The sequence below is a fragment of the Stylophora pistillata genome, chromosome 12 (genome assembly GCF_964205215.1).
Source record: "Stylophora pistillata chromosome 12, jaStyPist1.2, whole genome shotgun sequence".
Classification (NCBI taxonomy): Eukaryota; Metazoa; Cnidaria; class Anthozoa; order Scleractinia; family Pocilloporidae; genus Stylophora; species Stylophora pistillata.
The window spans coordinates 18,071,666-18,085,998 of record NC_142530.1 but is presented as its reverse complement, the minus strand read 5'-3'; the positions used below and the strand labels follow the sequence as shown (position 1 = coordinate 18,085,998).

The window sequence follows — 14,333 nt, the reverse complement described above, 5'->3', positions numbered from 1 at the left end:
GAATATGATTGAGTCAATTCATGATTAAACAGTTTAGCACACTATTGCGTAAAGGATGCGGGGGCTATGCGATTGTGGCGTCATTCTATTGTCCCTGAGTTTAACCTTGTTTTTCACCCGAAGCTTCTGTTTCGCTTTTTTATTATGCTAAATACTATTGTCATTGGTTTAATTAAAATTGAACAATTTCTCTTCCCGTGTTAATCCCAGATTATTAGCCAAAGATTTATTCGGAGAACACCCTACAGACAGGGCCACGGAAAGTATGAAGGCGTTTGAATAAAAGAGTGACGCATGAGAGAAATAAAACCAAACATTCGTACGGAGGAATCGTTGTAGTTCCTCCTTCCTTCTGCTTCCTCAAAACTTCGAGGAGAATGCATCTATGATTGGCTTGTGGAAGCATCATAAAATTAGTCCCTATAAGACGTCAGAGTATATTAGCCTTACTTTCCAATGAAGAATCATCCCTTTCACGACGATGATGATGATGCCGGTGACGATCATGACGATGACGCGACTTCCGCTTTCTTTTACCGCCGGAAGTGTAGCTATTACTTTCACTTCTTCGTGAACTATCACTGTGTGTCTTGTTTGTCTTCCTCATCCTGTTGTGTGTTGTGAGGAATAGAATCTCTGCTATTCTCTCCATATTCTCTCTTACCTTTATCATGTGTTTAACCGTGACATTAGGTCCGTCGATATGAATTCTTCTCTCTTCTCTATTTAAAGACCTCTTTGTATTGTTATCTTCATGATCACGATAATGAGCTTCTTGAATATTGTCCTGATATATTTGAGTGTGATTTTACATCTGTCACGCTTTCTCTGTATTCAAGATTGGCCCTTTTTCTCATGTAAAACGTTTCCATTTCCTTGTTATTCCACGCTATCATTGCTGCTGCCTGACTTTTGACCTCGTTTCTTTCGATTTCTTACTTGTTTGAGCGCTTCAGTGACAGGAGAGGTATTGCTATGTTCCGCCAATCTCTCCTTCTTTAAAGCTGCTCTTACGTCGGGTTCCCATTATTCTTGTGACCTTTATATTCCTCTTCAAAAAATTTCTGTTTCAGGGAACATGTAAAACAAGATAAAAAATTATGTTTATACGGTCATTTAATTACTGAAAGGTAACATGTTTACTGGGTAAGTTTCAGTTTCTGAGCGCACAATCTTTTTGATCAAGAGGGGTAGAATGGGTCCGGAACTTTCGACTTAGTATACAACCAATTGAAACTTTGTTTTTATCGAAAAGGGAGGTTGGTAGACTGACAGGCAAAGGGGAATGAGAAGGGAAAGTTTTCTGCCGACGGGAGACGGTCTCGCTAGGTACGATGTGTGTATAGAGAGGGTCAACAATTGTAAAAGTTATTCAATTCTTTTAATCCCAAGCAATTCTCATTATTGTCTGTCACACATTCCTCACAGTTCTAGATCTGAGTATTTGCCGTTGGATCAAAATAACCCCCTACTTGAGGGTTTCATGTATTCCATGCTTGATATAATGTTAAAAATTGAGGGAGAAATTATGTCTTACTGAGTCACTAATGGGAGTAATCACCCAAAATAATTCGTTTTGTCAAATTTCTCATGAGTATTAAATCACACTCAAGTATCATCGCGAATTGAAATCTCCTTGTAATTCGACTGATGATCTGTCATGATGAACTGACTGACGTCCGTGACTGCTTTAATTTTAGGGGAAATCTTGTATTATCTTACTCTTTGTTGGCGTTATATACTTTGCCGCCCAAGATAACAACCGTGACTGTTCCGACTATTCTAGCGTCACGCTTCGCATGAGTCGGGGATTCCCTCAACTTTCCTTTGATGACTCCGGTTTAACAATAACACGCGTGAGAGCTTTATTAGCAAACATCCACACCATTCTTAGAAAATAATCGGTTCCAAGGCCAGGCAGGTGAATATCTCCGTTTGAAGCGGGAATAAGATGTAAATTTGTTAGTTTTACAGCTGAGACCCGATCAAACAGCACGCAAACAAATAAACACTGAAGAAACAGTTGAAGTTCAGTACCAGACATGGAATCCTTTTCACTGAGTAGAATGTTCACAAGACACCGTCATCTTTATTTATGAGTGTTTGTGGAATATGTGTCACTTCATATTACATGTATGGCTGACCTTGATGTTGATATTTTTCAAAACGTCTGTTAAATTTGAAAACAGAAAATAAATATTGATTTATGCCTGAGTTTCTTGTAAACTTCACTTTGACTTGAAGGAATTCGATTAGAAAATTGTAAAATGACAGAATCTCATTTCTAATTGTTTTTGAAATTCCTTCACATAATTACAGAAAAGTGGTTTTTCTCATTTAAAATTGTGCAAAAAGTGACTTTCTGATAAAAATGTATCCCAACGTAAAGAACTGGAACGTTAATAAAAAATCATCTGGAATAGCACAAATTTGCATAAGGTATTATCATTTTAAAGTAAAATGGTAAATTTCACCTTGGGTTGTTCTTCCTTTCTAGGGTGTTAAGATGAAAACTGTTGTTCATAAAACAAAATATCATGTTTTAGACTGCAATGGTACTAAGCCCACTAATATAATAATTAAAACAGTGGACTGACCAGAACACAAAGGGTGTACTAGAGAGAAAGGCTTGATAGAGTAGGATAAGGAGGGTGCTGTTTCTGAAAGGTGGCTCAACTGAGGGGAGGGCTATACTGATACCCATAACTGTAAATACCAGCACATGAACCACTGGGCCAACTCTTCTCCTTCAGTTGATAACTTCAGACATGTTCTATTTCTCAGGATAAAACAACAGCAACAAAATCACACTAAAACAACATTTATTTTTTTGGTAAAGGCACCTTTTAAAAATTAAACGCAACTAAACCACAAAATATAAGACAAAAGCAATTACTGGTAAATCATGTTATACATTGCAATTACACTCAATTTCAAACTTTTTTCCTGGATATCATGGCAAACATATAATGATATGTAGGAGCAAATATTTCGTGACAAGGGTTCCAGTCACTCAAAAGTCAGTTTTCAGAATGAACCTACTGGAAATAAAAATCTTAACAGGATATTCAAAAATTACAACAAATACAATCAATCTATAAAGTTAAGATGAAAATGCTGTACTCTCAATCAAATAACAAAAGCTAGTTATTAAAAAAGAAAAATGATTAACTAGTAACTTTTTCATATCTTTGTTATTAGAAAAACTTAAAGGTAATCTCATTGCAAATTTCTATGAACCTGTCAAATGTTTGTCACCCAAAGTGCTAAAAAATGCAGCCATGGTATCAGAGCATTACTTCAAAAGAAGATCATTTAGCATGTGACCACTTACATTTAAAGAACTACTGGAAAATATGTTAAAGTAAGGTTCAACCACACCAGTTAATGATAAGCAAACTCTTAAAAACTTAATTAATTTAGGTCACTATGATCAAAAACATAACTTTGCACACTTCTTATCATCAACATCTAAGCACAACACTTTTAAATCTATAAAATATCCTGACATCAATCCTCCTGGAAATCTCAATACACAGAGAGGTACCAAGAAATCGTCATTGTTCATCAGAATATCTGGATTGTACATAATATTTAATTCTCTGGACAAGCCAATAAATTATCTAGGAGAATTAATATTTGCCTCTTTAGAGTTTAGGGTTACTTAACTGCAGGGCTTAAGAATAATAACTGAAACAAACAAGTGTCTAGCTTTTCTTTTCATAATTTGTACTCAATCAAAATCATTTGACATTTACTCTTTCATGTGTCTAAAATCAAGATTTCTCTTTAGTAAAAGAAACCATGACGTCAACTTACAATGATCTGAGCCAGTAGACAGACTTGTACATGTAATATATAACCAATATCGTGACAACTATCATGCTTTCATGTGTATTATTAAATGTATTGAGTCCATCTTTTCCGGCGCTTCAAATATCCAATAAAGGAACTATTCTTTTCTCTTTTTTTCTTTCAGTGGATATTGCTTACATCAGAAATAAAAGTTGCCACCCTACATGACGGAAATCCAGTTAAGTTATTTGTGTCAAGTTTCTCTTTCTTTAAAAATAGAATTTTAATAATACAAATTGAATCAATTGTGAATAAATTGCACCAATGAGGTTGCCAGGATTACTAGGGATTTCAAAGTTAATATAATAAATCAGGAAATAACTATGACATGATTCAACTCATAAAACTCCTGTTTTGGAAAAGCTTACAGTTATCAGTTCCTCGTAAAGCTTTCCAAAACAACACTGTGAAAAAGGAAATGTAAGGTTTTCACACAATGAGCACCTCAGTTGAGAAAGATGAAGTAACAGCAATGCGTCCATCAGTAGTCAGTGCAATGCCTTTAAGCCAGTAGGAACGCTCTCGTCGAATTTGAGCCCTGCGCTCAAACTTACCATCATTGGTGTATGTTTCTACATGCAGGAGTTGTTTCATCGAAGAAGCGACAACGACATGTTTACCTGCTCGGAGATAAGTAAGCCTAACTACAGAATTGAGATGTGGATTTTGCAGCTGAAAATAGTTAAGGTGGTCGCCGTGTTCACTGAATATGTGAACACCATCAAAGTTCCCCACCATAATATGGCCATCGTTAGCGATAGTGATATCCGACGCGTTATGCAATATTCCTTCTCCAAAGTTGCGAACAAACTCTCCATTAGTGTTATATTCCTCCACTGCTCTCGTGTTCCTCAATGTCAGTATTTTTCCAGCGTCACTGACTGACAATCCCCTGGACCAGTCCTCTTTTCTCAGACGAAACGTGTGATGCAGGTCAGCGGTTTTGGTAAGTTTATAAACCCACCAAGATCTCTTAGTCCTAGGCTTCTGCAGTTCGGTCAGCACGAAGATGTTGTCGTTGATGTCTGTGGCTACATCATAGATAAATAACTTTGAATCTACTTCATCAGTAGGGAGACTAAAATGTTTCACAAACTTGCCGCCCCTGTCAAACACCTTCACACAACCATTGTCATATTCCCCAACGATGAATTCTCCGTTGGAGTTTGTAGCGATACCCCACGGCTCCTTCAGCTGCTGCTCCTCTTCACCCGCCGCACCAAATGACCAAGGTGTTACACAACAGTGCTCTATGCCTTGCTTGCGCAGAATTTTGATTACTCTTTCGTCCGACAATAATTCAACGTCTTCTTTTCCGGTATCAACAACATGAGAGGGATAGATTGCAAAAGACAAATCTTGACCAATCGCTATCGTGACGTCATAGATGACACGATTCACGTGATAGACATTGCAGATGATTTCCCTCCTTTCCTCTTTACCGACCAAACCCCTGACTGCCTGGAGTCCTTTTTTAGGCTGAACATCGAAACTTTTCTTTACAGCTGCCATGGAGTGTAAATCGTCAATACACACCCTGCATCGTGCTAATGCATCCGCGGGATTGTCCACTGCTTCCAGTATTGTCGCCATAACTCGGTATTGCATGGCTAGAATACGGTCGGATGTTTCTAGTGCTTCGTTGTTGAAGGCTTCTGTTGCTTTTTGACGAGCATCTTTGAAAGCTTCCTTTGCTTGACCGAGCTTTCTCGTTTCGGACTCATCAAGGTCACTAAGCTCCAAATTTTTCATTTCTTGAGCGACACAAACTGTTTCAGCACAAGCCGCTCGTGCTGTTACCGCACCAAAACCGCTTTGGGACCTTACCTTGTCAAACACTTCATACAACAACTCGATTCCTTCTTTGAAGAAGCTGATACTTGTCAACAAATCTTTCCTTGATAATCCATCCAACCTTGACTTGACATCGTCGATTTCACGCACGATGAGAGAACGAAACTTTTGGTCTATTACATCGCCATCTTTAAGTTGCTTTGCCGCTTTATCTCTGCCCTTATTCACAATTAAGCCGATAGTGGATTTGAATACCAATGTTACAATCGAAGACATGGATGGTGTTGCAGAAGATGCCAACACTGTTTCGTATCGAAATAAAATCACTGTTTTTGTTCTATTTGTGATCTCTGGCGCAACTGAGATGAGTTCAGTCCAGTCAACATTTACTTAGGACAGTGATGTCTGTTGATTGTGGTGATCAATTTTGACAGGATCATTGACAAGTAGGGCAGAACAAAATTCCTTATTCGTCAGTTGTAACAGCATGAAAAGACAAATTTAAGTTGGCTTAATGTTAGCGTAAAGCTGCCATACAGTTCTGCTTTACACAGCTTTACGACAACTTTACATTTCTTATAGGCACGCTTTACGCAGCCATTACGCTCTGTCTTGAAGCTAGAGTAATGAGAGTTCTTTAGGAGGCCTTTAAGCAGAGCGTTAAGTTGGTGTTAAGTAGAGATTTACACCAGCTTTACGTATACGCGTAAATATGGAGTATAAGCGTCTTTATACCAAATTTACGCTTGACGTAAAGTCAACTTTATTCTTGTGTGAAGCAGCAGTATCGACTGCTCAGATTGAGAAAATTAGCTTTATTTTACATAATTTAAGGGAACATAAAAGCAAGGCCGATCAACCAGTTGCTCACTTTTAAAGCTAGATTTAAAAATTGTTTGTACGGAATAGGAAGAGTCAATCAATTAATCAATTAATCTGCTGTGTTCACAATCTTGCGTGTTTGTCATAAAAACATCCTCCCATGCATGTGAGTAATGTAAGTAAGTAGAGCTTTAATTGAATACATATGGCAGCCATCTAAGGCTGAATTGCATGAATTTACAAATTCCATTAATACAAGGCTTATAATGTAAAAAAGTACTAAAACCTACAAAGTTAAGCTTAGAATACTAATTTATAAAAATTCGTAAAAATTCATACTACGAAAACTGCTAATACCTGCACATAGATGGCAGAAATGTGCTAGAAAAACGCTTGGTACGCATGACAGGATTGGCAAAGAGGCGTTGTCTTCTAAAGTTATAATGACAATAGTTCTTGGGAGGGAGAAGATGGTGCAACTTATGATCTGGATTAGATACAGTAGAATCAAACAATTTTTCGTATTGATGTCAGTATGCGTCTGTCCTCTAAAGATGCCATGTTGTATATTGACAGACTGTCATCGTAAGAAAGGCCTGGCGAAATAATTGATAGTGCACGTTTTTGAATGCGTTCAATATCCTTACTTGAGTAGTCAGGCAGTGCGTAATGGTACAGTGGGGCACAATATTCTAGAGCTGGCCTTATTCAAGAAAGATAGAAACAAATGATGTCGTGTGCTGGAACATTTGCACGCTTAAGTAATGTAAGAAAGTATATTCTTTTGTTGGCCTTTTGAATTACATCCAAGACGTGACAATTCCATTGAAGCGTGTTGGTTATGGTAACTCCTGGCAATTTTATACTATCTACGGGTTCAAGTTCTTAAGAGTTCATAGTAACTGCGTCAAAATGATGTTTAACCTTCTTAAAGTCAACAACGAGTTCCTTGCATTTATCCGCGTTCAGCTGGAGCTTGTTGATTGCAGACCACTGCTCAACAGCGTTGACAGAGACCTGCATTCCACTTTGACCACCTCTTGGAACCACCTCGGCGAGCGTGGTATCATCCACGTATTTCCATACAGTAGTATAAAAATGGAGGTATCCAGGACAAAAATTTGTCTCTATTTTTCATGATTTATTGATTTTCAATGCTATCGATTTTGCTAGGACAAAAATTTTATCTGGTTTTTAATTCATTGAATTTAATGCTATCTATTTTTGTCAGGATAAAAAGATATGTTTCATTTTTTCGTCCAAATATTTATCATATTTTATAATCTCATCAGCTAACAATTGAAGATATGTCAATTCTTTCTTCTTTTCTTCTATCTCTTTTAGTTTTATCTTCCTTCGCTTATTGTACTCTTCCAAAACTTCTTTTACAAGAGGAGAAGAAGCAACTCTTAAGTAACTTTCGTAACCTTTGAATCTGTTTATCATGTTATATGTCGGACCACCGATTGATTTCTTTCTAATGGTATATGGTTTTACACCTCTTTCTAATAAGTGGAATTCCAGCATCGATTCTCTATCGTTCAATGGTTGGGTTTCAGGTGACGTCACAAGCTTTGCTGAAGTTAGTGTCCGCCATGTTGGTGTCCCTCGGGTGTCAAATTTATGAATAATTAGTCGATTTCTATAGTGAAGCCCTCTCTCTTATCGCCGTATTATTTCGCCAACTACATAAATATCCAGGGAGAAAAAAGCGATAAAAGTATCTGGCATTCATCTTAAGGTATCCCAGTGCTCTCTGAGTATGCCGAAAGCTTAGAGAGTTGGAAGGAAAGATGTTTGCAAAAGATCTCGGTCATTGGGGTTGACCCTGCAAGCATACCAGCCGAGAAGTTCAGTCCAAAATGCTTGCCTCCAGTGGAAGCGTCGGACTTGCTGAGTTACCTCGTTCTTGAGATTAGCTTCTACACCAAGAAGCAGTTCAAGGCGTTCAAGAGTCTAGAGGCGTTTAATCAAATGGTGTCGGGATTTGTAACCTCAGTTGTAGGCAAAGTAATCGCCGGCAAGTATGCCGTGAGAGCACGAGTTTGGCATTCACAGCATATGAATGATCCTTTAGTGAACATTTGGGTCATTTCCGAAAACGATGGGACTATTTTGTCAGTCTATTGCTTGGGATGCAAAGCTGGACTGGCTGAGTCATGTTCACATATCGCGAGTGTTTTATTTATGTTAGAGGCAACTACTAGAATTCATGGCAAGGTCGCTGGGTGTCACGAAAACTCAGACACCGAAAACTCAGGGCCCTCGAAGTGTTCTCCAAGCTTCCGAAGTGCTCCATAATTCCATAGTGCATAGCATAAAGCATGAACCAATTTTTTTATAATATAACCGGTGGAATAATGCAACAAATCCGACACTCGGGGTGTGAGTTTTCGTGACACCCCAAGCTTACTTGCACTCAGGTAAAATGCTCATGGATTTTGCCGACATAGGTCAATGAAGTGCAGTATGCAAGGGCTAAAGACATCGATTTCTCATCGGCTAAGAAGCTCAAAGAAAAGCTCTACCAAAAAATCGAGGATCTACAACAGCCGCAAGCCTCGAACAATACAACAACTTCTAGTTCCTCCTGTTCTTCCCCTTGATTTGTGATGATCTTAGGCATAGCGCATTAGATCATAAATATAATGAATTTTGCGCTATAGAAATAATAAAATTATTAAATTATTATACGAAAAAATCCTTAGTCTTTATGCTTTCCACTTTTGCTCGAACAGCCAACAATAATGCATAAAACCATCCCTTCTTTCTCACATGAACTCTTCGTTAGATACGGTTTGTTTACGCTTGAGGGACACTAACATGGCGGATAGTAACCGTTGCTAAGGTCACGTGGGTGAAACCCAAGGATAGCCTTTCTACAGTCTCAAGATGTTCTGTATTTAATCTTAAAGAGTTTTCTTGTAATGATAAGTCACTTATATCCTTTGTGAGTCTGTCTATCTTGTCTCTGATACAATTCATTTGTTTTAGAGATAAGAATCAAATTTTTTTCATATGATGGCAATGTCCTATCCATCTACCCAGGACAAAAATTCAAATAATTTACCAAGTAAGTATAAAATAAGATAAGGATTCTGTATTCCACTATTGAGATTATCTGCTCTCCTTATCAATATATCGGCTATCTCATTGACTATCTGTTCATTATCCATACACACTTAATGCGAAATTGTAGTTTTAATACAAAATTTTTTGCTATGCTTTTGTAAATATTTTTCTACAATTGGACTATTATCAATCACAAAGTTATCAATATTATTCATTGTATTTATAAGGTGCACACTGTCAAACGTGCCTAATCTCATTGCTTCTTTAATTTCATTCAACAAGTGCTGATACCTCTGATATGCATATTGACAATTTTGAATCTTTAGATCAAAGTCTTTATGTTCCATGTATCCTTTTATCAATAATGAGATGGTGCTAATTGCTACAAGCCCAATACCGCCCGAAACAACAGCTGCAGCAAAACCTCCAGATGCAAATATCAAAGCCGCCGAATTACCAATGTATTTTTTTCGTTTAAATTTTTTAAAAGCTTCTTTATTAGCCCAAAATTTTCGATGATAAGCGTAATAATAAGCTTTTAGTTCAGATATTTCTTCTATTGATAGTTTATTTGAGATATGATTCTAGTAAAATATTTTAGACATCTACATGATCTATGTGAACTTTTCTGAGATATTTTTGTGCCCATATGCATAACTAGTAATGCCATCATCTAAGATATATCTCTTATCATCAAAAGGACTAACTGATATCTTATTTATCTCTTGACTGTTTAATATATGATGGTCACTCCTAACTGTTCTCATCTTATACGGCCTACGCTGATTATTTCTGAGGCATTCTAAATAATCTCTATGTTTTATCTCATTTTTAATGACATTCTTCTTTGCTCCTTTAGCAGTCTTGTTTTCGCTCAGGTCTCTTTTGAAATCGAATACATTTTGCTCTTTAGCAAATTCAGTTATAATCTTACCAGCAGCTTCATCATTAACGAGGTTGTAACGATACTCACAAGTTAACACCATTTTTCTAACAATCTAACAGAGAGATCTTTAATTATACCTTGTTGAAGGTTCACTCGATTTTCTAGAATTTCCTTTGTTTAAAATCAATTTTTTTTTCAATACTCCAGTTACTTATTTCCTAAAGTATTTTCGTGCCAAATTTCGTGAAATTCTAACGAGTGGTTCTCAAGAAATAGGCATATTTCCGAGAAAGCAATTCTCCATTCAATCGCAATTGCTTTACTTACTAGGCATACGCTGCATTTAACTGGGTTCTTTCGGTGACGACGAAAAAGCTGAGAATTGTTGGGTTCTTTGCACCTTTAACTTTTCTAACATATCTTTGTAATAAAAGATTAAAGCCTTCAATACACTGTGCCAACTACAAAAAAATATATAGCACAGATAGTGCGGGTACGTGTTGAGTAATAAAAAGACCGCTCTATTTACGGCATGTTTGGTTTTTTGCAATCCCTGTGCGCGCGCTGAATTGCATCAGCAAAAGCGCGTGCAAAAACTGTGTTCAGCCACCTTAACGAAAGCTTTACGTGTTTTGCGAAATGTATGGCTTACCACAACCTTTAGGTAAAATTTAAACCAGCATTAATGTGTCTAGACACATTTTTGCTAGCTTCACAACAACTCCAATTTTGCCCGTCTAATAAAGTTCAACTTAACGCAGACTTTACATTGAACGTAAATCTGGCTCTTCAGATTTTTTTACGTCCGATTACTTAAATCTACCTTTACAGGTCTTTACGCCCATTATAAAACTGCGTAAAGCTACTTAACGAACTTTACGCAGATTTATGCAACTTTAGCTTTCCGTAAATTTCCTTTTCATGCTGTATGCTATAAACAAGAAGTGGGATGAGGGCTCAGCTAAATCTCGACGAAATGGTCTGAAATCGCTACCAGAGAACAAAAATAACACAAGCAAACTATTTGGAGGTTAGACTTTATTTGCTGTGTTATTTACAGAGTTACAGAGCGGAGCCTAAACGCTCCCCTATGGGAGAGCTTAGGCCCCGGTGACTGTATCAACCATAGCTTTAATGAAGGGATTGAAATAGTTGGTCTCTGAAGAAGACAATAAGCTAAATCTGGTGGTCAACTACATGGATTGATTTCATAGCATTCTTCGAGTTCTTTCACGAATAAGTATAGGTAATCACATGGGGCCGAGTAAAATTAAGGATGAATATCACGCGTGTTTTCGGAAGTTGCTGAAATTGTCCAAGTCGCGCAGCGACGAGGGCAATTTCTGCGACTTCCGAAAACACAAGTGATATTCATCCTTAATTTTACGAGGAACCATGTGATTACTTGTTTATAATATAAGGGGCAAAATGTTTTCTTACTGATCTCGCGCAAAATGGGACGCCATTGTTACAAAACAAACAGAAATTTCTTTACCTTGGCAGCCGTTGCTAAGCGATTTTCAGCCAATCATTCTCAAGTAAGTTTGCCCGGGGCAATTACAAAAATTAAGAAAAAAAGCCCTCTGTCTTGACCAATCACAATTCAGTAATTTTGCCCCTTATATGATAAATGAAAAATAATCTCAAAACAAATCAGTGTACAGGTGAGCACTGCACGGTCTAAATGGACTTGCTAAAAAAGTCATCTAGCTACAGTTATGAAGTAAAATTAGCGAAAACAAACTACATTGGTTAGAAAAGATCATGGTCTAGTCCTCCTTACTAAGAATTATGAATCCTAGAGAATGGACTTTGAGATAATTGACCATATTTTCGAAAGACGAAATTGTTGAAGGCAGTTTGCATAATTATTACAACATCTCGGTGCGTGACTTTCTCCCCACCCTACTACAAAGACAACAACAGGAATTTATTCTATCAAAATGTAAATTTTACAGTTGGGCTGGCCCGCGGATAGCTATGCTAGTCTAGGCAGGCCAGTCTATCAATAGTTACGAATGTTTTTATTATATTATTACCGACTATATAACTATTATTATTACTGTTATAAAGGAAAAAGTAGGAAAAGAATGAGAAAAGAACTAGGGCAACCTCGTTCCCAGGGCTTTTCCCTTTTTGAATTTTGGCGGGCGGGAAAATTCAGAAAGGGAAAAGCCCTGGGAACGAGGTTGGAACTAAGGGGTAATTAGATTTAAATAGATGATATTTTGGTGCTACTTCTACTGACATTTTAATTTAGAAATGATCTTGTGAACCTCATTGAAGGAATCTTCGTCTTCGAGAGCACTTAGTAGTTTGTTTTTAATTTTGCGTTTGAATGATTTCTTTGGTAGCTCTCTGAGAGAGCTTGCTATCTCATTCCATAGTTAAGCACCAATTCTTGAAAAGGCATTTTTTAGGATTTTAAGTCTTGAGGCTTTTATGTAAAAATATCTAAAGTAGAAAAACGTGTGTTGCAAGAATGGACACTGGACATTTTTATAAATAAATTACATAAGTTAATTGGGGCAGATCTAGAAGCAGTGCTAACATCGTGCATCAACTAAGATAAAGGTTTATAGTACAAGAAGTTTAGAGGCAAAATCTTAACGTTAATAAATAGTGGAATAGTATGTTTATTTTTCTTTGCGAAGAACATGAAACGTAATACGCGTTTTTGTAATATCTAGATTTTATTTAGGTAACACTTGTAGGTCTAACCCCAGACAGATAATCCCGTAAGTGATATAACGAGAAATTAAAGACTGATAGCACTAAGTCCGTTTTGCAAGGACACTGAGTTCAGTCCAGTCTACATTTACTCCGAAAATGATGTATGTTGACATTGCTGATCTGTGTTTTGCAGAGATAACTGACAGGCAGGACAAAGTACAATCCTTATTTCGTCAGACCACGTTTGCTCCGTAAATACCTGACTTTCTCTCGCATTTATCTCGGTCAGTTATTATTGGCCAGATAACAGATTCTTGATCATCAAGATCTGCTGTATTAGCCGTAGCTTTATTAACGGGACTGAAATTGTTGGTCTTCGCGGAAGAAAAAAAATAATCAAGCTTTAGAGTAAATAATAAAGGGTGAAAGTTTCTAAAGAAACTGGTGCTGCGTCGGTAGGGGTAACAAGGTAATTGGTTATATCAACTAATTTGAAATTGCAAATTGGCCACCGTTACGAGTTAAAAAGCTTTTAGAGTAAATAGATCTAAAGGCAGGCGTCTGGAGGTCAACTATGTGGATTGACTTCACAGCATTATATCCGTTCCTTCACGAATAGTAATCACAAAGCAGAGCAGTTGACTGGTCAGCACCGTGCATGAGTCAAAATGGAGTTACTGACAAAAGTGCAACTAGTTATTAAGAAAATTAGCAAGAACGTGCAACATTGGCGCCATAAGATCGAGGCGTAAATACTGTTTGCTTTGGCTATAGATCCTGGATAACTGAACTCACTATGAGACTTTTTGTCCTTAAAAGGAAATTGTTTCAGATTAACTATTGCAACATCTCGATAGGGGACTAATCGGGTTTTCTATTTCCTCTGCCTTTTTTAATGATTATTTTGGCAACAGTAAAATACCAAGTAAAGGAACCTTTCGCCCAATGATTAAAAATCCCAATAGGAGTGCCGGGAGAGTGGTAGACGATTCCCCAGAGAACAACTGCGAAGGAGACTATGTGTCCGTGGCTAAACAAAAACACTGACCTGTTTTAGTTTTTAGCATTGAATATTCAGTTTCATAGAACGTGCATTCAGAGCATAACAGTCTATTGACAAAACAGATATAGAAGGCTTAATGGAGAAAATGAATTCAGCGACCCTTCATAAAGCGCATCCGATCAGCTCACTGTAAAGACAACTAATGAGGAAAAAAAAAAATAATAATAA

At 37.2% G+C, this 14,333-nt stretch overlaps 1 protein-coding gene across 1 annotated transcript; it reads right to left on the bottom strand.

Annotated features, from left to right (window-relative positions):
• Positions 1–2,805: 2,805 nt before the first annotated feature.
• Positions 2,806–5,989, bottom strand: LOC111331473 (uncharacterized). The gene has a single exon (XM_022936595.2). It carries the CDS (start codon positions 5,923–5,925, stop codon positions 4,285–4,287), a length of 1,641 nt encoding a protein of 546 aa, XP_022792330.2. The 5' UTR covers positions 5,926–5,989; the 3' UTR covers positions 2,806–4,284.
• Between the last annotated feature and the right edge of the window lie 8,344 nt (positions 5,990–14,333).